This window comes from Mya arenaria, chromosome 6 (genome assembly GCF_026914265.1).
Source record: "Mya arenaria isolate MELC-2E11 chromosome 6, ASM2691426v1".
In the NCBI taxonomy this organism is placed as follows: domain Eukaryota; kingdom Metazoa; phylum Mollusca; class Bivalvia; order Myida; family Myidae; genus Mya; species Mya arenaria.
Window position 1 is genome coordinate 75314053 of NC_069127.1, and position 27971 is coordinate 75342023.

A 27971-nucleotide genomic window follows, 5' to 3' on the forward strand; every position below is an offset into this window, starting at 1 on the left:
TTCATCTTCATATAAAAACATAAGACTATCTTTGATGTATTCATTAATTTTATTGCACATTACCATTATAGATAACAATTAATAAAGCAGACAGTTAAAACGATGGTTAAGCATTACCTTACCTTAAAGCTCTTTAAATGAGTAAACTAATAATTTTAAATATTTAATACCAACTATTAGTCATGGTTATATATTATAAATACGTCTGCAGGCAAATCAATACTATCTAAGTACGTTGATGTCCTTATAACACAGCCATCAAAATATAGTATATGTTTGAATATTGCATGCATCAGTCATTTTGAAAAAAAGGAAAATATCACAATAACATGTAAATAAAATATGTTCATGTTTTAATCCACATGAGAGTTTTTAAATCTTCTCCTCTCTGGCGGTGGACTGAAGTGCCCTTGACTTTGGCCTTGACCCTGAAACAATGAGATACCGATAAGACAAGATTTTTTAGTTCAAATCAAGTTAGTCTTCACTATTAACTGTTAAACCTACACAGGTGCACGTTGCATTGCATACTATCTTTTAACACACTTTTTATTTTTTAAACATTTTTATGATTTGGTCCAAAAAACGACATTAGAACTGTTGAAGGCCCTTAACGACATTTGTATATTCCATGCAATGTATGATACATGTGATAGGACAATTGAGAAGGAAATAAATTCTTAATGTTCGATATCTATTTTTTTCCAAACAAATTTATACAAATATACTAGCTTATAAACACTATCGCCAGCTGTTCAAATAACGACGGTCAATAATAGTAAATAATTTTTGGCGCATTTTTAATCCTCTCAAGTTAGTTTTCTGCCCAACGTTCGACCTTTTGCACCGGGCCGTCTGGATTATTCCGCGTGACGCCCCCTCTTAATGTGCCAGCGAGCCCGTAATCTCAGGTTTGTAACTCTTTGAATCCTATCAAATAGGTACTGTCTCTTCAAAGTCGCCTGTATCCAGGCCTCCCCACTACCGTAGTCTTCGATCAGATGTAGGTAGGATATTGTTTTCTTATTATTTAAATGACTTATTCTATTGATCCATAAGATAGTGGCGGTAAAGGAACGTATCATTGTTTTCTGATGTTTGCTTATTGCGTCGCTCAAAGACCGCTTCCTAGCATCATCTAGCACAACATCCTCTTGCGATCGTTGGATAAAGTCAGATTAATATGAATTTCTCAGTCTTTCGTCGTCAAAATCAGATACACATTCATATCCGATTTTACGCGGTGGGTGGGTTTAGTAGTTTATACTCCGGGTCCCGGCGTGAGCACATTGAAGGGTCCCAGAGTGACAGTTCAACCACCGCACACCTATCCTGGGCGATGAACCAGTACTAGGTGCCTTCACTTCTGCAAGGAACTGACAACTTCTATACATGCCAGGGGCAGTGGTACAATGCGATTGGTCGTAGAAAGGATTTCATAACCAATCACAACAGAAGTGACCTGGTCCGCCCGGGAATCGAACCCGGGTTGTCCGATTAACAGTCCAACGCTCTACCGACTGAGCTAACCGGGCGGACTCCGATTTTACGCTAGCTTGAACTTGTAATATGATGACAAGAGTTAAAACAATGTAATGAAAACTGTTCTAGGTATCACACCAGTTGTTCATACATTCAACCTACGCGATGAAGCTGCATACTACAATAATTAATGGGATTTTATGTTCAATTAGTGGGCTTTATTTTTTTAGGGGAAGGGTACAGAGTACACTACTACTACTATGTTGACCAGTTGCTTGGTATAACCTTGATGCATTAAAGTGCCTATCACGTACCTTTAAGTACACGGTATATGATAAAACATTATCGATGACTGAATTTGTTTATAGAGGTATGGTTTACTGTTTATGATTAAACAAAAATGCTAAAATATTCTTAAATCACTTGACTCATTACGTGTGCCTATGTCAGTGAAAAATGTTCAACAATTTTAAAATAACTCCACTAATTACCTGTATATCACATTCTTGATGCTATTCATGCTTCAATAACAATACTTCAAATTTAACAATTTACCAAATTCACCAAATCATTCCCGCGCTTAAATCTGATATGCATATCATGTGATAAGGGGATTTTTTAACTTAGTTAAATATAGAAAGGAATGCTTACTCAATCGAACAATCGAAGCATAGCAGTTAACAAAGCCATGTGCAGTAAGTCATTTAGTGGGGACATTTAAAACATGCGCTTCATTATAATCGTTATGGGACAATATATGTGTATGGTACATATAATTGAGTGATTCCTACCTGCACTTTGTTCTAGAGTAAGGCATGAGTACTGCAAAAAAATAAGCTAGAAAAATCTGTATTCGTAATCATAAACCTCAAATGGCTGAAGCACGAATGGAGTATAAACAAATATTGGACATCCTCCTAAATATTCGAGGGAAGGTGGACACTATTGAAAAGGAGGTGCATTTACAGAACAAGCAGCATGTGGATAGTATCAGGAAAATAAATGAGAGACAAGACTGTATAGAGAGAAAGCTGGAGGAAATAAAAATGCCAGGTGTGTGTTCTAACGCAAACAGAAGCCTGCATCCAACAGAACGTTGCCAAAGTAAAACTGAAACTTTAAACAGATCACCGCCTATGCCAACAAAAGGAAAGTCATCTAGTGAACACATGTCTGCATGGGGGAAAGATAACTTTATCAATCAGGTACGGGCAGAAATTCACCAGCCGGGAGGTAACAAGGAGATTAAAACAGGACTGACCAAGTCGGCGTCCTTCAATGATCCATCTACAAAACCGTTGAAAAAACCTGTGAGAAATGTTGTTTCAGATCCACTTCCTAAAGGTAGGATTTTTTTATGGTTGACAAGTGTGTGCACCTTTTAGTTTAACTAGTTAATTAATACGCGTTTTTAAATGCTATGCAAGTCTTAAATTATTTCTTATTGAATACATCTTTATGATTTGGCAAATTAACATGTTCAGTTCTGTTGCTCTAACATTGTGTTGAAAATATCTAAAAAAAGTGTTGAATGCAAGATATACTAGAATATGCTACACCGGCGACACTGACATGCTACAAACATATAAATATATACATGTAATTGAAAGGTCTTCAGCGCCCTATGACCTATTATTCATGGTTATAAGAAAGTTTCTTGCTAATAAAAGCCTTGTATTCTCTATTAAGATCATTTATATTTGTGTTAGACTATTTTTTTCTCTTCCACAAAACAAAATACACTCTAAATAAAGTCACAAGCGATAAACACAATTAAGAGGTAGGTCACATCTATCTTCGAGCGAACACTCACTGCTGCGTTTGCAGCTTTATTTGAGAATATCGATGAACTATTTCGAGTAAATGTATTTTTTCGGTAAAGAATTATGGCAATTTTTTTAATATATTCTCCGTATACTTGAGAATTGGTACTTACTAAACTTGCCATAATTGAGTATTAGATTATTTTGAATTGTGCAAGATATTCAGAACCATGTTTCGAAAATTCGTTCTTCACAGATACAATTTATAGTGTGCGAACACATAGTGTGTTCCAAGCAGACCAAGTAAGTAATTATTCGTAAACGATGTTTATTTAATTTTCAGATGCAAAAGAAAAGTATGAGCAGTTTCAGCGAGAATGTCTCTCAAAGGCAATACAATGGAATATGTGTGGTATAATTGAAAGTTGCAAAGCCCACAAAAAAATAACATTGCCTGAATGGATCAAGCTTGATGATGCTAGACGTATTAATTACAATAATAGGCGAAAGAAGAATAACTTAAGAAAATTTCTATGCTTGCTGGTAGAACAAGATTTCGACATTATGCAGAACTGGTTGTGTACATACGAAGAACTTTCTCAAGATATTCAAGAAAATGTATGGAGAACATTCGGGGAATTTTTTTACCTTGACCCAATTAAAACAAAATTATGCTGCCTAAGATGCAGACTTGTAGCGAATACATGTGTTACAAATGCAGCTGATCAGTTAAAGAGTGCAGATATATTGTCCGATGAACTTTATAATCAAGTTATAGATACAGACAAGAAAGCAGGCTGCCAGGAAAATCTATGGGCACAAGTGATTCAAGAATGTTTGGAATACGGGAGAATGCAAAATGTTATATGCGTATTTAAAGTTGTATTTTCTGAGCTTGTTACAAACACGCAAGGAAGAGAGAAGATGGAATATCAAGCCATTTTGGAAGATATTGATCGTTATGATGGAACGGTAGACGATGTACTTTACTGTCAATGCCATGAGCTGTGTCTAAAGTCACTACATCCTCTCTCGTGCGTAAAAACCTACTCAGCTGTTGCCATGTATATGCCCCCACCTGCTACAAGAAAACATAAGCAGTATGAACATCAGACACACACCACTGAAAGGCCAAAAGAGCAGCTCTCAACAATCGAAGACATATCTGGATCATTTGCAAGCAGATATCCACAAGGGGGCACTGGACAGTTAAGGAAAGATCCATTGGATAGTACAACAACGTCTGAATCGTCGATATCTTCCCAAAGCTCCGAATCCAATGCCAGCATTAACTGTCCGGGTAGTGGAGAATGCTCTACAGAAGATGATAGGGTACGAAATAAACCAATAACTGCGGTTACACGTTCATCAGTTCAGGAACACAAGCATACAGTTCAAAGACAAACTGCGGTTACACGTTCATCAGTTCAGGAACACAAGCATATAGTTCAAAGACAAAGGAGCAGGTCCTCCAAAAAGCGACAAAATCTAGAAGAAAAACGTCAAAAAGAAGCTACAGTCAGTATTGAGAACATAGAAGATAATAAGCCAAATGAAAACAAGGTCACGTTTCCAGCGACTTGTTGGACTGATTTAAAGGGCCGTAAAAGTGTACAAATAACCACGAATAACTTCTACCAGAAAATAGAAAACAAACCACATCACATACGTGCAAGTAATGTCTTTGTAAAAAGTGTAATTCAAAAGCACGGGCAAGATTCCGATGACAATGATGAATTTACTGTCTAAATGTAGTTATTAGTTTCTCCATTACAACTGCTGTTACAACTCCAGCAGCACAACAGATGTAATGTCCGACTCTCCAATGAACATAATAACTAAATAATACATGAAAACTGGGACCAATAACAAGTAATACTACTCCCAGATGAAAATGAAAACGAGTTAAAATACAATCAAAATGTAAAGGTAGATAACAAATGCTTTTTGTTTTGGAATTTAAAACGTTTTCTTATTTTCGGTATCAAAAGAAAAATGATATAATATACCTCCTTCAAAGTCACGAGGTTTTAATTCAGCAATCGGGCCAATGAGTCATAATATGATAGTTTTATCACATATCAGCATATTATGAGTGCAATTAATTGTTTCATAAAAAATCTTTTAAGTTTTTAAGAGACACCACTATACTATATTTCTATGACACAAGCTATACTATGGGTTTAGCGGTGGCTACTATTTTGTTATTTATACACTGACCTAAGTGGTTGATAAGTTATTTCATGAATTATAATCATATATCAAACTTTAAAATTTGTTTTGTCTCATAAATTATATTTATTTGCAAAGGTTTACAGAAATATGTCCATATTTATGATCTCATGAAGTGATTTAGTGGTATCTAAATGCAACAAATTCAATGCTGTGTAGAAATGTTAACCATGACATATTTTTTGTTTTCAATTAAAATACAATTTAAATTAAAATCATTCTAAAAGTGTTTTTCATGAAATATATGTGAAACATTAATTTATATTCACATACAGATATAAAGCCATTTATTGTTTGATCAAATAATATTTGTTTCAAGTCAACTTAGTTGTAAAAATAAATTTTATAGTGTAGTATAAAGGCTTGATACTCCACTATTGTGTTCAAACTCTTTGTTTTATTGCCATGAATATATCAGCATTATATTTAAATTTGTTATGTGATATTAAAGTCTAATTTTGAAAACATATCATGTATTAAGTTAAGTATTTTGTTTCACTGGGGTATGTACATTTACCTGTTCACTTACATTAAACAATCTTAGGAATGTGGGATCCCATACAGTGTGGTTACTGGTAAACAATTCACCTACATTAAACAATCTTAGGAATGTGGGATCCCATACAGTGTGGTTACTGGTAAACAATTCACCTACATTAAACAATCTTAGGAATGTGGGATCCCATACAGTGTGGTTACTGGTAAACAACTACTGATATTGACAGGGATCTATGTTCATACATGTCCATTAAAATTCATAGTTTAATGAACAAATTATATTGTTATGTTTATGTACTAGTTTTTCTTACACATTCCAATGGATGAACAATAATATTTAGTAATATTTACATGTTTATTTAATATAATAAATGCATTGAATCTCTGTATGTATTTCCTTGCACATTTAAAACAAAAGTATTGACCATATGATAAATATTTTAAATACTACTAAAAATGTTATCCCCTGCAGTGAATGTGTTTGCTCTGTGTATAAGCTACAGCACAGTGGTGCGAATGCCGACCCATGACTCAGGTTTTTTTCAGTTGAAGAAGGTATTCAAGACTTTATTTAGTTATGGGCCTTTCAACAAATGTACCTATTGTCACTGGCAAAAAGGTAAACAAAGTTTCATGTGGAATTAACATTTATTCAGTAATTTCCAAGGATGAAGTTTTTGTATGACGACCACAATAACTCAATTACTAGACTTACTGAAAATGATACAGAGTTAAAGCTTAAATAAACTTTTTTTAAGACATACAAATCTAATGCAACATGCATTGAAAGTGTTTGAAATACTTCTTTATAACATGTTATTGTTGTATGTGACATTGCCACAACTTTTCCAAATATCTAACAATCAAATGCAACCTAACTAAAGATTGCTTTTTATGTCTCCCCCATCATGTGGTCCTAGGTGAGAAAAAAAGTATATGATATACTTTTGGACTGGAGACCAACATATGGGTCATCAACTGATCACTTCAAGGTCACTGTGACCTTGACATTTGACCTTTATCTTTGATATACTGGCATTAAAATCAAAAAGGGTCATCTACTATGCATGACCTACTGGTATACAAAGTATGAAGTGCCTGAGTGCAAGCGTTCTGTAGTTATTCAGTGGAAAATATTTTTCAGCTAAAAGATCATCGCTGACATATTGATTTTCACCTGATGGTCACCGTGACCTTGACATTTGACCTTCTGATACCTAAATCAATAGGGGTCATCATATAGTCATAACCATCTGGCATACTTAGTATGAAGTTCCAGTGTTCTTTTGTTATTCAGAGGAAACTGTATTTTTTTCACCACATGGTCACCATGACCTTAAACTCTTGACCTACTAACGCAAAATAAATAGGGGTCATCAACTGGTCATGACCAACTGCATAACAAATATGAAGTTCTGAAATCCATAGGATCTTTTTTTATAGAGCAGAAACAGTTTTATCAACTCAAGTTCACTGCGACCTTAACCTTTGGCATTTTGATCTCAAAATCAATACGGATCATCTACTGGTTATGACCAACTTGTTTACAAAGTATAAAGTTCCTGGGTTCAAGTGTTCTACAGTTATTGAGCGGAAACAAAGTGTAAAATACAGATTGATGGTCATAGCATAAAAAATGTCTCCCCAATAAGGGGTGGGGAGACATAATTCTGAGCCCAAATGCAGCTTATTCTCAAAACTAATTATAGGCAGAGGCAATACGTTAGGCAGAGCTTTCTTAAAGGTGCATTAAATAGGTTGATGTATAAGTACTTACTAATTTTTTATGCATTATTATATAAAACTGATCAGACTTAATGATCAAAATAAAAAATAAATTGTGTTAAGATAAAAAAAAATACTAGTGATATTTGGGCATTTTTAACAGGGGAATTTGTTGCCATGTAGCTATGAATTGGAAAAACTAATATATTTATAGTTTATCAGTACACACATCATATACCTTTTTTGTTTTGGTCATAAAAATAATAATGCATTAAAATAAAAAATAAAAATAATTGCTAGATTTTCATCTAAAACTACTTTTTAATGGGGGCAGGGCTGACATTTGTTTTCATAGATGATTGTTTCACCCTTGGATATGTGTTCAAACCCTTTCTAATTGCTTAAGGGACCATATACATGTGTTTCTGGACAAACCAATAACACCGTCATAACAAATCACCTTTTTTCAGATGAATGTTTAGATCAACACAATCTGGTATGAATAAACACCTGTTCCTGACAGTAATACACAAATACAGAACCTAGTTCAACATTTTTTATTTTTGGTCAATCAAATTAAAATGACAGCAAAAAAACTTGAGGCAGGCAGGGATAAAAATCTAGCAATTAATTTAAAGTCCCCTTAAGACAGTGCAATAGTACATGATTTTTGGCACTGGTCTTGCATTTGTCTGAATCACTGCATTCAAATATAAGATTTAAACAAAGGTAAGAAAGTATTTTCCTACCTCACGTGAATAATATCGCCTTTCTATAACCTGAAAAGAGAACAAATATTTGTTTTTAAAATTTTAGGCGCTGATCTCATGCAACTATTGCCTATTTGTAGCAAATACAAATTAATACCTTCTCATGTTACAAAGGCTTACAGGTAACTTACTGACGCTACATTTAAAGTTAATAGTGGTAAATTGAGGAACAAACCTTGTCAAAAAATCTTGATAATTTTACTGCATTGGTGGATCCAGGTGCTAGGTATTTCACAATCTGGCTGTCCTGAAATATTAATACAATAAATCAATAGAAAATAACAAGAACGGTACTTCAATGAATGCAAAATCAAGAATTAGTGGTTTTATTAGAATCAAAGGTATTTGTTTAAGCCACAGGGTATTATTAATTTCATATTGAACTGAAACTAGTGTCTTTCAATGTGTGTAAATCTAATATTTTTCACCACCTTACAATACTTGTTCCTTTATTTTTAGGCTCATAAACCAATTTAATTGGTCTAAATAGAAAAAATAATCCAAATATAATAATGTTTCAAGATTTTAGACTGTTTCGATGCCCTCTCAAATAAAAAGCCATGATTTTTAGCCTAGGTAAAAATACTGACGACCTCAAGTTCTCAACTTCTGGTGTCATTTATCAGACTGTGCATGTACTTGTCACGGGCTCAGAAAAGTAAGTGGCCTTTCAGATTATTGAACCCAGGAAACCCTGCTTACAAGCCAGGTGGTAGAGCAGGTGATAACAAACCAAGAAAACTCAAAAGATTCAACCATGTTATAGAAACTTTAAGAAGCGGAAATAAGTCTCAAGAGTAAATGATCAGTTTTTGGCATCATATCAAATATATTACTCATCAAAAAGACTAATGTAAATTTATCACTGATGTTAAAAACATGTTACACCATGGGCGCTGCCATTCTATTTTTAGTCATCGGTAACCATGACCTCATATTTCTCGCTTACATCATCTATAAGACCTATTTTTGCTAGTCATAGGTCATATATACCAGGTCAATCTGATCAGCTCCAAACTCATCAGCCATTGAAGATCCACGAGATTTTCCCTTGTTTCTCATCGTCTCCACCTGCTCAGCCTTCGTCCCAATGACTAGCAATGGAATCTGGTTCCCAGCAAACTGTTCAGGATCCATTTCAAAGCTGAAACCAGAGTGTAATTTAAAAAAAATATGCTTGCCTTTTATTGTGGAAAAAGGGGCATTACAGGGTAATTATTAATGTCAGCATAATGGGCCTATATATTTACTTACTATTTCTGACAAAATATGTTCTAAGTCTCATTTGAATATCTCTTATTGATTTTGGGTTATGGCCAAACTAAACAAAAATTTCAAAAAGGGGCATCATTTAACACTAGTTCAAGTCAGAGTTTTGGCCCTTGTTATAAATCTGTGATTGTCACTGGCAACATGTATTACAAGTTCCATTTGAATATTTTGACGGATTTATGGGGTACGACCAAGTTTTTGCACTACACAGACAATGATGACATCAAGGCTATAACAATACCTCGACCTTTTTTCTTCGTAAAAACAGATGAGCACAATGATATACTTTGTAAACTAACAATTCCTACATATTCATCAAAACTGGTAACTCTAGAAGTCGAAATAACTTGAAGAGGTTTTCTTCTAAAATATATGTTTATATTATATAAAAAATTATATTTATCAAATTTAAAATTGTTTTATCATCCCAGTGATTTAGTAAATTTTAAAATCAGATTTAATACCGCTAATCAAAACAGTGAAACTCTATAGTTGCAGAGCATTACATTTCATAACCTTATGTATGACTACGAAATGTTTAATACATATTATTATGAGGTTTTTATTTTATTTAAAACCTGGCCTTTTTAAGATATTTGAAATATGCAAAGTGTAAAAATATTAATGCAAGGTTGTACTTGAAAGACATCAATTCTAAAATTTCACTAATGTAATGCCTGCTGTACCATTTTTTTAGTTTATTTATTGAAAAATATTATCATTCAGAAGTATGTATAAACATATAGATACTGACCAAGCTCATTATTTATGTTCAAACGGTGGCAGTATATTTCAATACCCCTGCTGTATTATTTTGGCAAATTATTTATAAAATAAAACTGATATTCACCAATGAAAATATTGGGATAAAAACAGCGCAATTGGACATATTCATGTTGATAATTGCATACTGAGAAACAATAACTACACTCAAAAATGACCTTGAAAAAAATAAGTTTTAACATAACAGTATTAAAGGCATGTGACAGTCATTTGACAGGAAGGGGCGTCAACAAGGCAGTTAAACAGCTGTTGCAAACATAAGAATCACAGATTTTTAAACCTACCCATTTCCTGAAGATTTGTTGTCTTTCTTCAGCACCTCAGCCAGCCAGCTCCGGAGATTTTGCTGTGATTTTCTGTTTGTGAGATCATGTACTAGAATAATACCTGAAAAAGCAGACAGGAAATCCAGTGTTACAGCATAGAGCCTACAAAAATAGTTTTGATCTCCTAGGACTGGAGGGGAAAACTAAAATAATAAATTATATTTACAGCACATCTTTAGTTAAAGGGAGGCAACTTCTATTTATACCTGGTACAGCCAAACAAACATTTTGATGAGATAACACAACATAATCATAGCATTTACAAATTCCTATTACAACTTGTAATCAATTTGTAGTATAACCTACTAACTGTTACTTATAAATACAATATATTATAATAGTGTGGTCTAGCGGTAAGCAGGATCAACTACTTAGTAGCCTGATTATATTAACAGCAAATCTATAGTTAAAGGGAGGCAACTTCTATTTCTACCCAGTTACAGTAAAATGAACATTTTTGTGACAGTATGCAAAATTTTCATAGCATTTACAAATTCTGACTACATCTTGTAAATATTTTTTAGTAAACCTACTAACCGTTACTTATACAAAAAATGTACTAGGATATTGTGGTCTAACTGGCTTACAAAGTAGTTACAGGGTCAATAGTAGCCTGACTATGGTTAGCTTAGGTCATCATAAAAAAAGCTAAAATGTATTCGATGAACTTAAACTAAAGTCTGCCTTGCTTCAGTAATTTCCTACCATGAACAGGGTTATAGAAAATGGAGCGGCTATTTTGGTGTCCCGTGCAGCCTCCAATGTCCCACAGTTCCACAAAGAAGGTCTTCTCTGCAGCTGTACCAGCCTTATACTCGTGCAGCTGTTGAATAAAGTGTAATGATACAGAGATACAACCATGAAGTCATGGTTATCATTCATGACATTTGCAGCTTTTTATATACTAACTGTTTGTCATTAAAAGTCATGTCTTCATTACGCATAAAAACATATCACTGTCTTACCAGAACATTTGTAGTAGTTCAAATTGAAAAAAGTACAGGTTCAAGTGGATGCTGCATTACTGTCCAACTTTCAGTCTCACATTAACATATTAAATTTGCCATTTATGTTTAAAACTTTATTTGCAAATTGATTGACTGACAGTGTCGTCTGATATTGTCAGGCCTTTCAATGAATTACAACCTATATCAAATCTAATTATTATCTATAAAAGATGCTTAGCCTGTTCATGGGAACAATGTAGAGTTGTTCACAATAAATCATAATAGTTTTTGTTTTAAAGATTTACAATGTCAATGTTACTTGTACATGATAATTTGTAGGGTTATTGCCAGAAGATTAACAATCCTTATATATTTTAATGTCCCATAGTATTCTCTGACATTAACTGTACAAATTAAATAATCTTGAATTAAATTTTACAGCACTGCATTAGTGAAGAGCAAAGAAATAATACTTTCACATCCACTGAGCATCCTATAGTCCATCCTGGACTGTTTGTTGGTTCGTTGTGACAGATCAGATGAACCAGTGATGTCTTCCCTACACCTAGAAAGTAAGTAACATTTTGTAGTATTGTAACTTACAAAGAATGTACTATGCATGTTCATCTTTACCTATTTTAAAGCAAAAAGGCTGGCACTTCATATTGAAATGCCATACAGTAAACATGCTTATATAAATTTGAAACTGAATATCTAAAATAAAAAATAGTGGTATGTAACCTATTCATATCAGTTATCCGAATTACTATTGCATTACCACAACATGTCAATACAAGAGAAATAGACTTATATAAAAGAAAAAAGTGCATCGTCACTTTAAACGGGTCTTATATCTTTCAACTAGTCAAAAATGTATTAATTTACAAACCTGAGTCTCCGACGACAAGTATTTTAACTTTGTCAACATTTGCCATGTTTACACGCTGCACACAACAGTTTTAATTAGCTTTTCGACTATACATTAGCGAAAACCAAGCACACCAGACTCCTTATTGACTGATGGTTATATCTGTGAGCGTGTGGGTGTATGTATGTATGTATTTCTGTAGACCTTGCACTTATTTACAACGGGGTCCTTTGTTTTTGCTGAAGGGACAGCACGCGGAAGAGACAGTGGGGGATACAAGGAAGTACGGGTGCGATATCCTAGCTCTTTTTCGAAGAGAACCCTTGGTTCTTTTACATGCTCGGTGTTAAGCACCAATATACGGGATACAACTTTCCTGGGTTAAACCAGAACTGACTACACCACTTTTCCAAGCACTACCCTTTAAATGCCGAGTGCCAGGCAAGGGAGCTACTTGTACCAACTTTTATCGTCTTTCAGTATGACACGGCCAGGGATCGAACCCACGACCTTCCGCTCCGCAGACGGGTTCCTTTACCATTAGGTCACGGAGACGGTGTGCGTGTGTGCGTGTGCAAGTTTTTTGTGTGTGATGTCGTTCTTTAATTGAATGCAAAGATATGAAGATACAAAATCAATGGGTACAGTGGTATAATAGGTAGTATTTGAAATGAGTTTGTGAGTTCGTACGTCACCGGGGAGTATCACGTGATCTCTATAGTACATTGTCCGCACAACATGGCTGAAAAAACCGTCGATTCGACCACGAAATAAGGGGTATGCTCATTGTTACTGATATTTCAGGATATGCAGAATAGGCGCAGAGTACCCGCCTAATGATATAATATACTTACGTGCCTTTCGTTCGTCCGAGGGCTTCTTGGTTTAGGCCTGAAACTCGATACAAATTTTATTTTTGTATGTACATCGTCTGAACAAGTACTTTATTCGGGTATTTCAGCGCTAAATGCAAATTTAAGTCGAGATCTTCTACAAAAAAATGATTTAATTAGTAAATGTATCATTCGTGCCAAGTTTCCATTGTTTTCTCGGTGTTTTAAGAAAGTTATTGATTCCTTTCTTACCGAGTACACAGTCTGAACAAAATATTCATGAGTACATCGTCTGAACGTTTTTTTTCAACGCATCTATTGCTGTCACGAAGTCATTAGGACTTATTCTGAATACAAAATACTACGAAAAAGTACTAGAATATCTCAGAATATCTCTTCGATGTGGTAATGTCTTTTCACATCTGATTCTTAATTGCATTATTTAATTTATTTCAGAATCCGATATACATCTATCAGAATGGTACGTATTTCTACATGATAATTACCATTAAACGTCTTTTAAAAATATTATAGTTGTTTTCGCTTACGGAATTATTTTCTTGATGTAAGCATAATTCACGAAAATTGTAAAGAGCGTCAGATTTAATGATCATATATGACAATACAGTTAATCTGCAAACTGTCAAACTGATTGTTAATGTTGTTTGTGCAAACGTTGAAATGCTGTATGATATAAAGATAAAGTCCTGTAAATGTTTGTAAAAAAATTGATCATAAACGTCTAATGATATATAAAGTATACGTAGAAAACGTATAATTTCAGGAATCTGGAAAGGAGTTGATGTGCCGTCACTGCGGAAAGTCGTATAAAGGCAGATCTGGGCTTTATCAGCACGAGAAAAGCCATGACGGAAAGGCGCCGTATAGATGCTGTGGAAATTTGACTACTTCTGGAGTAAGCTTTTGAATTTTACCAGTTACTTCTGAGAGGCTTGTATCTGCGTACTGCAATTTGGAAGATTTATTTATACTAGTGGTTCCACTTTCAGTCGAAGTACTCGTTGACTTGTCTAATGCTGTTTCTTTATTAGTTGTCACTGTTATACGTGGGACACCTTCAGCAATATCCGTATTGTGTTCAAGATTTGATTTATCACTGTTTTTAATACTCACAGTCCTACATTTGAACGCAGTATCACATATTTCTAATTTCTCAGATTCGATAGAGCCCTCTTGAGTCTGACGTTTTCTGTTTGGCAAACTTTTAACCTCTTCATTGATGCTTGCAGGGCTTGATTCCACAATGGTTTCAAGAAAATGCACAGTTTTATCAATTGCAGTGTCATAATCGAGTTCTAATATATCAAGTTCAGGAAAGCTTATGTTATTCTTCTGGTGTTCTGGGGAAATGCTGCAGTCAGTTTGTTCAAAGAGTATTCTTGCTGACGTGCTTTTCTTTGCACGTTTTTTGGGCGGCGATGCTTTGTAAAGCGGAGAACGAAATGGAGATTTCATCGGAGACAGTATTGGGGTCATTTCTTGTAAACTCACGATAATAGGACATTTGGCTGGGGAAAAAAATGTTTTCCGTTTTGTTGTTTTCAGCTGTGCCACCGTTGTTTTCGAGCATCTTTCAAATGAGTTTCTCTCCGCCCGTGTTTTCTTCTGTCGATGAAGCGACAACGACAGCTTCTTTCGGCGCATTCTAAAATAATATACCATTATTTGTATATTGAGTTTAAATAGACGATCTGACATGAGTGGTCATTTAATACGGAATGTATAAAACGAGTGTTTTTCTTCTGAATTTGGTATAAACGAGCCTTCTCGTATTTAAAGAACACTAATTCGATATTCTACTAAACGCTAAATACATAACACGTCCCTATATATAGCGCATATTGTCATTGCTATTTATTTATTTTGTTACGTCAAATACGTTTATACTAACTTGCATATTTATTACACTAGTTAAACGGTAATAGATCGTATATAAAAATATATATAACGACGTAATTTCAAGACGGCGACATCTATGTGATATAAATAACTAAGTACGATAGTATATATTTTGAATTTATATCTAGTGTAATAACTGTGTTTGGAATAATATCATTTGGCGTAACATTGAAAAACGTTTTAACTATCAGCGCTATATTAAAGGACGTGTCATGTATTTAGCGCTGTAAATCATCAGCCAGATATGTATTTTATAAAAATAATACTAAGTATTTCATCCGTGTTCATGCAATACAAATTTTGTTAAACTCGTTGATCAATTTAGACAAGAAAATAGTTCAGTAAAGACCGTTTTGAATGACCACTTATGTAATTGCATCTACATATCAGTTGGTTTTAAATTCTTAAAGACTTTACTATACAAGAACATGAACACAAACTAAATGCTAAATAAGAATATGAATCGCAAATGGTGAGTTTATTCCTGTTCAAGTGTCGACAATTAAACTATATATTTTAGGGTAATATTATACAACTACAGGAATATTCAATCAACAACACAAAACTACAAAAACTGTTATAAGACTATTGTTAACCAAAGACTGACTCATTTTCATTAAGATAGTACGATTCCGATTGAAACAGATTGGTTTAAACTATATTCGTATAACGTGTAAAGTAGACCAGATATACTTCACAAGTACACTTGTTATATTTTTTTATATTACCTTCTTATCTGTGTATCCCTTGGTAACCATGCAAGAGCAGGAACGAAACGCTTGTTGTGTTGCCCCAAACTACAAAGAAGAAAGTATAGATGAGAAAAACGGCGTTGAATAAATTAAGAATCAGTTGTGTAACGACATTATCACATCGAAGAGATATTCTGTGATATTCTAGTACTTTTTCGTAGTATTTTGTATTCAGAATAAGTCCTAATGACTTCGTGACAGCAATAGATGCGTTGAAAAAAAACGTTCAGACGATGTACTCATGAATATTTTGTTCAGACTGTGTACTCGGTAAGAAAGGAATCAATAACTTTCTTAAAACACCGAGAAAACAATGGAAACTTGGCACGAATGATACATTTACTAATTAAATCATTTTTTTGTAGAAGATCTCGACTTAAATTTGCATTTAGCGCTGAAATACCCGAATAAAGTACTTGTTCAGACGATGTACATACAAAAATAAAATTTGTATCGAGTTTCAGGCCTAAACCAAGAAGCCCTCGGACGAACGAAAGGCACGTAAGTATATTATATCATTAGGCGGGTACTCTGCGCCTATTCTGCATATCCTGAAATATCAGTAACAATGAGCATACCCCTTATTTCGTGGTCGAATCGACGGTTTTTTCAGCCATGTTGTGCGGACAATGTACTATAGAGATCACGTGATACTCCCCGGTGTACGTGTTACATTTAGTGTTTTCTCATAATCATACACGTGTAAACGTTCGATTTAAAGGTGAGTTATTAACCAGGTGTAATTTCCTCAGATTTAAGTCTCGGCTGGGAGGAATATTTCTGTATTATCGTCCCAGCTTTCAGGTAGTTTGCTTTGCTAACAAAGGTGCATTTTATCTTAAAATTTACTTTCTCGCAGTTCCTAATTTGCTATAGCAAGACCTTAACAATTGTTTTTTTTCTGAAAAGCAATGGCACGTGTAATCCAATGCTTCCATGCGTTGTATTTGAACATGTCCATCGAGCTATCTGTAAGTTTTACGTCTTGAAATGGATTTCTGAGAAGAATATTATAAGTGCATTTTCGAGCATAATAGTAAACAGAAAATATGAACATGTCTTCAGAAATAAGGTTGTCCGAACCGGGGGGGGGGGGCGGATATAACCGCTGAACCCGAAGATGGTCATGATTAGATCAAGATTTAAATAAAATAATATAAACAGAGGCACAAGGCTAAGTACAAGAAACACTGAACCAGAGGCACACAACGTAAAAGCAACATAGACATACACAACTTGCATCATGTACGTGCTAGTTGCAACAAGAATCACTTAGACGACGTTATCATCTTGTCAGACAAGTAACATGGTTTCAGGGCCAACGCACTTGTTAGACACAGCTGTTGACCTACAGAGACTATAACATGAATTTCCATTATCCCTGGACTAGAAATCAAGTCATGGACTTAACAATACTGGACTGCTTTAGGGAACTTCTCTCTTTGAACTACATACCTTAGTGTTTCCAACAATTTTACTATCATCGTATTGCCATTCACGTTTACTTGCCACTCATGGCCACTGTGACAGAATTTCGTACGATGGCAATGTTTAGTTTAATCAAAGTTTGTTCTTTGTGAGAACATTAGCACATTTAGCACATATGTTTATATTTACTAGTATACGAACAAAATCAAAGCCAGTGAACAGATAGATTTGACTTCATGTTACAGCACCATTATCGCAGCCCTTACAATGCACAAGTGTAAGGCCAGTGTCGTAAACTGGCCCAAATTGACCAGGGGGAAGCGTTCCAAACAGACCAAAATTTTCTGATCGTTAATTCTGACACGCTGCCTGCAACCAATGGATAGGGAGTCGGGTCTGCCACTTGCTCATCACATAATAAAAACAGACAAAGTCGACAATGCACAGCTCATTTTGACAACTGTGTCCATGGCAGCGCAATAAAATGTACGTAAAAAATGTACATTTGTATGCCATAATTATAAAGTTGCGACAATATATCGTTGTCACCAAAGAACCACAACCGGAGGGCGCGAATGTAACGGCTGAAAATTTAAGTGAGACGAGGGGACAGGTTTATTGAGGCAAATAATCGATGAAGCATATGCGTCATGTTCAATGTCGTGGCATATGAAACTAAGGTACCAACGACACTACACCTGAAAATAGGGCAAGGACGGATAACCGTGGGGCGTGAAATGTATATACGGGTAACCGGGAAACCGCTTGTAATTAGTGATAAAATTTGGCATGTAAGTATATTTCGAGGTGGGGATTTGAGTATTGTCATTGTATTCCCAACTTTCATGCTGTTCAATGCAGACTTAACAAAGAATTGAGAAGGCTTATCCGAACCAGGTCATGTCCCTCTTCTAAAAACTCAAGTGAAAAAATATATATTAGAATTTCAAAATAAGACGCCAATGATGGCCAAAACTGTACACATGGTTTAAATTTCATTGCTGTAGCAAAAGAAATAAGGAAAATCCGAGGAAAATGTTAACATTTGTTTGCAAAACTGCAAACATGGTCAGGGTATCTATAGCTCATTCAAGCTCAACACTGACTTGTCTTTTTAAATCTGTATATATGGTCCAAATTGTATTGCTGTAGCCTCAGAATAATGAAATAGGTTTGAATGTCATCCGAGATCAACATTGGTTTGTTTTAAAAACTATACACATGGGGCAAATTTCATTGCTGTAGCTTCAAAAATAAGGGAGAAGGTCAAAGGTCACAGTCAATGTCATCCAAGCACAACATTTATATTTATTTTTAAAAATGTACACATGGTTCAATTTTTATTGCTGAAATTTCAAAAATAAGAAAGTATGTAAAAACACACAGTCAATATCGTCCAAGGACATCTTTGATATTTGTTTTCAAAACCGTACACATGGTCCAAATTCCATTGCTGTTGCTTAAAAAATATGAAAATAATTCAAAAGGAATGGGGTCAGCTTTGATCCGATGCAGGGGCATAATTCGAACAAACTTGGTTCCGGGTCATCATAACAACTATCAAAGGTCTGAGCCATGTGGTTCGAGAAAAGATGTTCAATGAGTTCACAATATAAGCAACTAGGAAACGTGTGGGCCCCAGGGCGTGGCCAGATTTGTCAACAGGGGCATACTTTTAACACAGTTGGTAGATGATCAAGGTATGTTGCCACATAAAAACACCAAGGCTCTGTGCCTAGCGATTTCAGACTAGTGTTTTTTTCGAGGATGTTCTTATACAAGTCTATAGGAAAATTGTGACACCCGGGGCGGGGCCAGTTTTGATCACAGGGGCACGATTTGAACAAACTTGATAGAGGACCACTCTATATTTGATGATACATACAAATTATCAAAGGTCTGGGCCTAGCAGTTTCGGACAAGAAAATGTTCAAAGTTTTCCCACTATAAGTCTATAGGAAACTTGTGAACCCCAGGGCGTGGATAGTTTTACAGGACCATAATTTAAACAAACTTGGTGGAGGGCCACTGCATAATGCTACTTACAAAATACCAAGGGTCTAACCCTAGCGATTTCAGACAAGAATATTTACGAAGTTTTTCTTTCACATGCATAATACTATAGGAAACTTGACCCCATGGGCGGGGCCAGTTTTGATCCCAGTGGCACGATCTGAATAAACGTAATAGAGGACTACTATAAGTATGATGCTACATACAAACTATCAAGGGTATGGGCCCAACGGTTATTTTTATTTCAAAGATTTCTCTAAACAAGTATGTAAAAAAACTTGTGACCTCAGGGGCGGGGTCAGTTTTGACCCCTGAGGCATAATTTTAACAAACTTGTTTATGGACCACTAGAAAATGTTACGCACAAAATATCTACGCTCCAGGCTACATGTTTTTTTGTCATATCCTTAATTGATATTATGAAAAGAACAAACCATTATACAGTGATATGTCAACTACCGGAACCGTGCGCCTGTGCATTGGCCGTACAGGTCGGAAAACTTGTTGATGTTATTATTTTATTCAGTGCTCTAATCCATCTAACGTTTCATAATTGTCTGTATGATTGTACACGGCTTTTGTATCGACGGTTATTAAAAAGCAACACTTTTCAGGATCCGTGCTTTATTACAAGCATATAGAAAGGCCTATAATTATAATATAATAGAACAAAAGACAAATGTTAAAAAAAAACATAATATGTACAATACAATGGCCACGCCCATGCGCTGGAATAAAACAGAAACAGATTCGAAACGGGATAAATTATTTTTTAATATATTAATTGATACAAATGAAAGACTTATAGTAAACTATATAAGATATATAACAACTCGTCAGGCTGTGTAACGATATAATATTTCAGATTCAAAACAGATATGAGAAATTGATATACGAGTACATTACATATGTTCTGTATAGGAACAGCTTTGTAGTTGGACGTTTATGCGAGGGATTGTTAGAGAGAAAAAAGTTAGTCAATCGGAACATCCCGGCCAGTATCCAACAGGAATTGACTGTCTCGAAGCTTGCCGGAGATGGCCGAGTTGTTACAATTGAAAAGTTAGTATGTAACGGTGAAGATATAAATATCAGCCAATGAAATTGTGAATTAAATATACAAAACCAGTTTAAGACATCACACTTCACTTCACAAAACATTGTAAAAACATAAAGCTTACATGGACTTAACAAATGGCAATTACAACTTGTATTGTTGGGGTGGAATTAACCTGTCGACACACCGCCCATCATCATTTAAAATGTCTCGTACATTATTAGATGTAAAATTATCAAATATACACACAGATAAGTGTACAGTTGTGGATGTCTAAAGATAAATGCTGGCGGGCCTGGTAAAATATGAGATCATCAAATTGAATGATCCCTGAAATAAATGAAATTAACATGGTATACATAAATACTAAAAACATAGAAGAAAGCTATGAAATGTTCTCACTGGAATATGATTTCGCCATGATCAAAATATACATATAAACAAGCAATTATTTCCTCGTAGATATGTCAGGTCTACGACACACGTACTGTCCAAAACCTGTTATAGTAGATATGAAAAAATAGCAATACGTGGAGCCTAAATGAACTAAAAGATGAATAAAAACATCCGACTGAAAGTGGAAATGCATAAGCCTTACTCTTACGTAGTTATCTATAAAGCCCATTCAATATAAAAAAACATATCCAACAATTTGGGAAAAAACACTAAAGATACGTAACGTTCGGATGGACGTCTAGTGTGCGTGTGTGATGGCACTGGCAGCGTCCCTAGAGCTGAGGAGGGGACTTCCGAAATATTAACTGTGGAATAATGGTGCGGAGAATGAAGAGATTTATGAGATTGACTCGGTAAAGGAAAATTGCCATGCTCTACGCGTGTGGGGGTTCGGCTGATATATACTTGTCGGAAAAAGCTCATTGAGCTAATGATTTTGTTATCATAATGACCCGACTTTAATAAAGATTACTTTATGTTATCAGTATACATAAGATATGGACGTACAACTTGCCCTTGCTTTTGTGACAAAATCGGAAAGCAGTGGTTCTACGGGGACTAGTACCCTCTACCGCAGACAAGCCATCACTACTACTTTTTGATTTTCTGGACCCGGGACTGTTATACATGTATTTATTTAGGATTAAATGTCACTAATTGTGAAATATTGACCTCGACCTCGGTACTGATATAACATACCCACATTATAAAATCACCGACCTATTAACCATATTTAAAAACAATTACTATCATTAAAAAATGGGCACACACATTTCAGTGTTCAGTGGTGTAACAGTATAAAAGTATGCTACGAATGTGTCTGATCATATGATGTGCATAGTTCTTGCAAAGTGTTTATTACTTTTTATATCTCTTGAAAATATTATTTGCGTGCACGGACCTTTATAATGTATCGGAAAATTGCCAATCCCTTTTGGTCCTTAAATTAAGCTAAAGTGTTCGAACGAAATAATTGAATAGGCTTTGCATTTGAAAGAAGGTCTTCGTGCTGTAAAATACATGTGTTTTCTCTCCGTGAAATATTAGTTTTCTGTAACCGCTGCATTTAACATTTTAAAGATAAACGTTGTCTGCTACCGCCTACTCTGAACAAAAAAATAAAAATAATATTGCCGAATCGCTTCAGTGAAGCAAAACGAATCTGGTTTCACTTTGCAGAAGTGACTGTGTTCGAACAATTAAACCAGGTTCTTGTTGTTTGTTATATACAATAAAAAAAATGTTTTGAAACAGGCAACAAAAATCATAGTAACAGCGTTTTTGACTTTGCAATTTTGAAATATTTCCAACTGGCAGATTTGAATCTATATTTGGCCTGGGTGGGGTCGTTAAATAAATACATATTACATTGAGTAGGTGGTTGAAAAGTTCTACTGGACTGAATTCTTTTGAAATAACTTCTGGAATGGACATGAAATAAACTCCAAAATGGATCATCAGGCAATTGGTTTTGAGCTGGCAAATGCAGGTCCTGCTAATGGTAAGCATTTGTTTGTTAATTTTAGAAATTAGTCACAAGTAGATATGTTCCGTAATATTTTATAATGCTCTCAATTTAGAAGAACAATACACATATCTTAAACTGTTAAATGAGTATGTTTAAATCAATATATATGAGCAGATAAGTTTGTAATGAACAAAAAACCCTCTTTAAATCATTATAAGGCTCCTGTTTGCATCATTTTAATTGCAAGAAGATGTACATTATATAATACAATATTGACCAAATCAGTAGTGCAATTATGTAACAATGAAAGATGTTGATGTCTTTCCAAGGTTTTGGTGTTGTCATTTGCATGTACCTGTCGGAAACCCACTTGTCCGGCTTGGTAACCAAAAATCAAACTCATGTGTGCCCAGGCCAGGAATCGAACCCAGGTCGCTTAGGTGAGAAGCGAGTGTGCTATCACGGGAGATATTGCGTTATGGTGGTAAATTGTGGGGATAGTTTCTGTGGTAGCCAATGCCGTGGTGCGTGTTATCACCGCGTTTATCTGCTGCTACTGCATGCAATTTCCGAAAACATGCACACTGCATATTGCCGCAATGCGGCTTACCGCGATGCGCAGGTATTTCAATAGGTGCCGTTGGTACAAATAGAAGATTGTAAAATAAATTGTACCCTGCTAGCAGAATGGCTTTCACTCATCCCCCAAACATGAAAAGTAGGTCACTGGAAATTGAGTGTTTTTAATAAGTTAATTGATACTAAAATATACCTGCTAAAGGACTTTTACCCCGTTAGGAAGAGTTTGTACCAATAGGTCCGCTCATCTTTGTTGGAAGAACAGAGATTATTGTACGCGATAAGTTTCAAAATTACTAGAACAAAATTTGAATTCAGTTTTCATTAAAAAGTTATCATTGTTCAAACTGTTTGTTTAAAATTCATTTACTACTTAAATGTTACAATCACACAAACAATATCCATGACGTGCTGTAGCGTATCCCTGACATTTATCAATCTCAGTAAAAGCCATTATGTCCCATGGGTAAATTTATTATTATCATAGAAATTGCTGTTATATAAAACTAACTTTGATGACATTACTTTATTGAGGAAGAATCTCCTATTCTCTTAAACCAGACGAAAATTAATGAAAAGCTCTAAACTAACGTTATAGATCTGATCGTGATACCCGTTCATGAAGCATTCGAAAACAATTCTTGATATTATAATTTATGGTATATAATTATGTGATTGTATTTAAATGTTACCGAGTATACATGTTTTGTAAAAAATAGTATAGGTATATGGTAATCACCATGTATTGCATCAGTAGTTATTATTAGTAGTATTATTAGTATATGTTTTTTGTGTTTCTATGTACAGGAAAACCCCATCATGTCACCCAAATATCATATCGTCCATTGCCAGGATCTGTATGTAAGTGTTAGTTGTAAAACTGCACGCATGCCATGGTTAGGTGTCACCCATATATACCATGTTGTGTTGGTTCTCCCTATTTATAATTATATTTATGTGCATGTCCCCTAGTCAAATAAGAATTAAGGATGAACATTATGCACCTGATTTGTCAATTCTGTGGTGAATATTGCAATCCAGCCGTGCCTGCAGAAAGAAGAGTGGAAATCATATAACGCTTGGCTCAATTAACATGTTTGCGGAAATGTTTGCTTCCCCCGCTTGCAGTCTATGCGCTATGTTGCAACAGGGATACAAACAGAATAGTTTGATTATGTTAGGCAAACGCTCCCCCAACTGAACAAACTGGAGGTTAAATGCTTTTTTTCCGCTTGCTCAATTTCTGTATTTTACATTAGCAGATCCAGGGGAGGAGGGGGGAACCTCCCCCATATCATTTTCCAATTAAACTTTTAAATTTAATATTGGAGAAAAAACAAAATGCACCAGACTAGAAATTGACAAATACTTTCATGGGGGTGTCCTCCAAACCCCCTGCCTATACTTTAAACCATATAAATTTCAGTTTTGAGGGACGGGGGCAGGTCAAAAGGTTACGCCCTCAGTAACATCAAATCCTGAATCCACCCCTGTTTAATATAGCAGGACTAATGTTTGAACTACAGATGCCATGTTCTATAATGAAAGAATTTTGGCTTGTTCATCGAAAAGTCTAATTTTTGAAAATATTAAAATTTTAATAACATCCAGGAGTTGCTATATTTTCCCCAGCAACAAATGCTATCTTTCTGTATGAAGTCTGCAGTGCTTATAAATGTAATATTAACGGAAAACCCCAAGCAGATTTATTAAGATTATTCACCAGCGCTTTAACAAAAGCATATAATTTTAACCACAAGGGTTGCAGGTAACATATAACTATTAACACCATATTGTCAAGGACAACTTCAACAAATAGCATGTTGTATAATAATGTTGATAGCATTTTAATTCATCCGCATACCGTAATAGTTTATTGAAGGTTGTGCCCATTCTAAATGTGCCCTCTCTGATATGGGCGTTAATGTTTAGACAAAAACATTGAAGATAACACTCTCAAACATGGTACAAGTATATTAAATCCAGTATGTGCTTTGATATTCACTTTAAATCCAGTTATATTAGTGTTATACAAGACTGGGTGGTTTTCCTACCTCTTCAGGGAAAAATCTCATTATAGGTATTGCTATTGATCATTACCTTATATGTGTTATCTGGACTCTCGCCTATCACCAATTTGTCAGGTTATCAAGAATCCATAAGCTATCATACTTGCAAATGATAAAACACTGACAGGTCACTATTTGGTGATAAATTTGCTGTCAAGAGGCCAACTTGATACTTGGTTGGAATATCGACTAGTAATGTTCATGTGTTTGTTTGTTCTAGGATTTGTTAACTTTTGAAATACATGTTTCTGATATTCTACAAACAATCACAGTCTATGATGTAGCTCAGTGATTCGACATCTCATTTTTGCTTTTGAAAATAGATTGTGTATTATGATGTTATTGCATCAACTTGTGTATCTCATTTATGTGAGCATTTCATAAAATGGATAATATAGTGTTATTCAGGGAATTTATATCTTCATATAATGTACTCTCATGTTTGTGATATCCTTTAGAAATCTGTGGAAAAATTTGAAATCAGAGTTATATGACATTGTGTTTCCTTGTAGTGCATAGAGAATTCTGTAGTACAGTTAATGGGCTTGGAGCTTGATACAAAGCTGCTTGGAACATACTTGTGGAGGTTAATCAGTTTTCCAGGATAACAGGGCTACAGTGTAGCTAACTGTCATTCTGAATGTATTTCCCATCAGGTAATGTTAAGGCTCCTATTTTTTCAGGAATTATGGAAATTCTATGTAGGTCTACTAGAGATCAATAAATTGATTAGTGGCATAGGTATCACTTCCAAATGTGTTTGCATGTACATTCATTCCATTTATCTTAAGCTTACATCATACATGTATCTATTTCCTTCCTACAGTTGCTAGAGAATACATTTATCAACATTCAGGTATTTGTTCACATAAGTACCAACGTTTCAGTATTTGTTCACTTTACTAACAACATTATTCACTTTACTACAAACATTCAGTTATTTGTTCACTTAAGTACCTGAACATTCAGTTATTTATTCACTTAAGTACCGACATTCAGGTATTTGTTCACTTTAGTACCTGAACATTCAGGTATTTGTTAACTTTAGTACCAACATTCAGGTATTTGTTCACTTAAGTACCAGCATTGGGGTATTTGTTCACTTTAGTACCTGAACATTCAGGTATTTGTTCACTTTAGTACCTGAACATTCAGGTATTTGTTCACTTAAGTACCAACATTCAGGTGTTTGTTAACTTAAGTACCAACATTCAGGTATTTGTTAACTTAAGTACCAACATTCAGGTGTTTGTTAACTTAAGTACCAACATTCAGGTGTTTGTTAACTTTAGTACCAACATTCAGGTATTTGTTGACTTAAGTACCAATGTTCAGGTATTTTTCACTTAAGTATAAACGTCCAGGTATTTGTTCACTTTTGTACCAAGATTCAGGTAGTTTTTCACTTAAGTACCAACATTCAGGTATTTTTTCACTTAAGCACCAACATTCAGGTATTTGTTGACTTTAGTAACAACATTCAGGTATTTGGTTACTTTAGTACCAGCATTCGGGTATTTTTTCACTTTAGTACCTGAGCATTCAGGTATTTGGTAACTTAAGTACCAACATTCAGGTATTTGTTTACTTTAGTACCAGCATTCAGGTATTTGTTTACTTTAGTACCAACATTCAGGTATTTGGTTACTTTAGTACCAGCATTCAGGTATTTGTTTACTTTAGTACCAACATTCAGGTATTTGGCTACTTTAGTACCAGCATTCGGGTATTTGTTCACTTTAGTACCTGAGCATTCAGGTATTTGTTAACTTAGGAACCAACATTCAGGTATTTGTTCACTTAAGTACCAACATTCAGGTATTTGTTCACTTTAGTACCTGAACATTCAAGTATTTGTTAACTTAAGTACCAGCATTCAGGTATTTGTTTACTTTAGTATCAGCATTCAGGTATCTGTTCACTTTAGTACCTGAACATTCAGGTATTTGTTCACTTTAGTACCAGCATTGGGGTATTTGTTTACTTTAGTACCTAAACATTCAGGTATCGTTCAGTTAAGTACCATTCAGGTTTTTGTTCACTTCAGTACCATTCAGTTATTTGTTCTCTTTAGAACCATTCAGGTATTTGTTCACTTTAGTACCATTCAGGTATTTGTTCACTTTAGTACAATTCAGTTATTTGTTCACTTTAGTACCATTCAGTTATTTGTTCACTTTAGTAACAACATTCAGGTATATTTGTTCAGGTTAGTAACAACATTCAGGTATATTTGTTCAGGTTAGTAACAGCATTCAGGTATATTTGTTCAGGTTAGTAACATCATTCAGGTATATTTGTTCAGGTTAGTAACAACGTTCAGGTATATTTGTTCAGGTTAGTAACAACATTCAGGTGTTCACTAAATATTATCAAGATACTTGTTCACTTTCAAATATCAACATTAACTCACAGCAAAAAAATAAATATTACACTACAGGGTATCATGCCATTTAAAGTCCACACTTTTTTATACATTTTTAACAGATATTTGGGCACCAAACTTTAATTCAAGAATTTTTGAAGGTACAATAATGTAGGAAAATGTATGTGTTTGTAAAATAACTATAGAATATCACTGAGTATGAATATCACCAAAAGTTTGATTTTATGTTTATTTTCACAAGAAGTAACATAAAGATTTCATACATGAGTCTGCATATAATCAAAATGTAGTTGAAGTCTTGTTTCAAGATTGTTTATCTTGGTTCTTAGAGGAGATTTATAGGC

The 27971-nt window shown here is 34.7% G+C and overlaps 3 protein-coding genes across 6 annotated transcripts in view; 2 read left to right on the forward strand and 1 right to left on the reverse strand.

Moving 5' to 3' along the window:
- Nucleotides 1-52: 52 nt before the first annotated feature.
- Nucleotides 53-12751, reverse strand: LOC128239211 (rab-like protein 3). Of its 2 annotated transcripts, XM_052955753.1 has the most exons (9): nt 12688-12751; nt 12272-12363; nt 11557-11674; nt 10810-10912; nt 9464-9614; nt 8646-8717; nt 8450-8479; nt 2744-2769; nt 379-428 (listed from the first exon to the last, which is right to left on the reverse strand). In XM_052955753.1, the coding sequence occupies exons 1-8, from the start codon at nt 12731-12733 to the stop codon at nt 2758-2760; spliced, it is 624 nt and encodes a 207-aa protein (XP_052811713.1). In that variant the 5' UTR covers nt 12734-12751; the 3' UTR covers nt 379-428; nt 2744-2757. The 2 variants fall into 2 exon arrangements, with proteins under 2 accessions (XP_052811712.1, XP_052811713.1); XM_052955752.1 differs by lacking the exon at nt 2744-2769 and having other exon boundaries at nt 53-428.
- LOC128239210 (uncharacterized) lies at nt 2184-6364 on the forward strand. Its single transcript, XM_052955750.1, has 2 exons — nt 2184-2826; nt 3589-6364. The coding sequence occupies exons 1-2, from the start codon at nt 2355-2357 to the stop codon at nt 4992-4994; spliced, it is 1878 nt and encodes a 625-aa protein (XP_052811710.1). The 5' UTR covers nt 2184-2354; the 3' UTR covers nt 4995-6364.
- Nucleotides 12752-22253: 9502 nt separating the features above from the next.
- Nucleotides 22254-27971, forward strand: part of LOC128237151 (anoctamin-4-like) — a 48205-nt gene continuing 42487 nt past the window's right edge. For 2 of the 3 annotated variants that reach the window (XM_052952419.1, XM_052952420.1), the window contains exons 1-2: nt 22254-22626; nt 23980-24033. In XM_052952419.1, coding sequence (XP_052808379.1) covers nt 22575-22626; nt 23980-24033 — 106 coding nt within the window. In that variant the 5' untranslated portion in view covers nt 22254-22574. The remainder of the gene's footprint in view (nt 22627-23979; nt 24034-27971) is intronic. The other variant, XM_052952421.1, reaches the window with a different exon arrangement.

Coding starts and splice junctions, on each gene's coding strand:
- LOC128239211 (XM_052955752.1), bottom strand. CDS start 12,733: ATGGCAAATGTTGACAAAGTTAAAATACTTGTCGTCGGAGACTCAG. Junction 12,364..12,687: donor ACTTGTCGTCGGAGACTCAG/GTTTGTAAATTA, acceptor CTTACTTTCTAG/GTGTAGGGAAGACATCACTG. Junction 9,615..10,809: donor AACAAATCTTCAGGAAATGG/GTAGGTTTAAAA, acceptor CTCTGGTTTCAG/CTTTGAAATGGATCCTGAAC.
- LOC128239210 (XM_052955750.1), top strand. CDS start 2,355: ATGGCTGAAGCACGAATGGAGTATAAACAAATATTGGACATCCTCCTA. Junction 2,827..3,588: donor TTCAGATCCACTTCCTAAAG/GTAGGATTTTTT, acceptor TTTAATTTTCAG/ATGCAAAAGAAAAGTATGAG.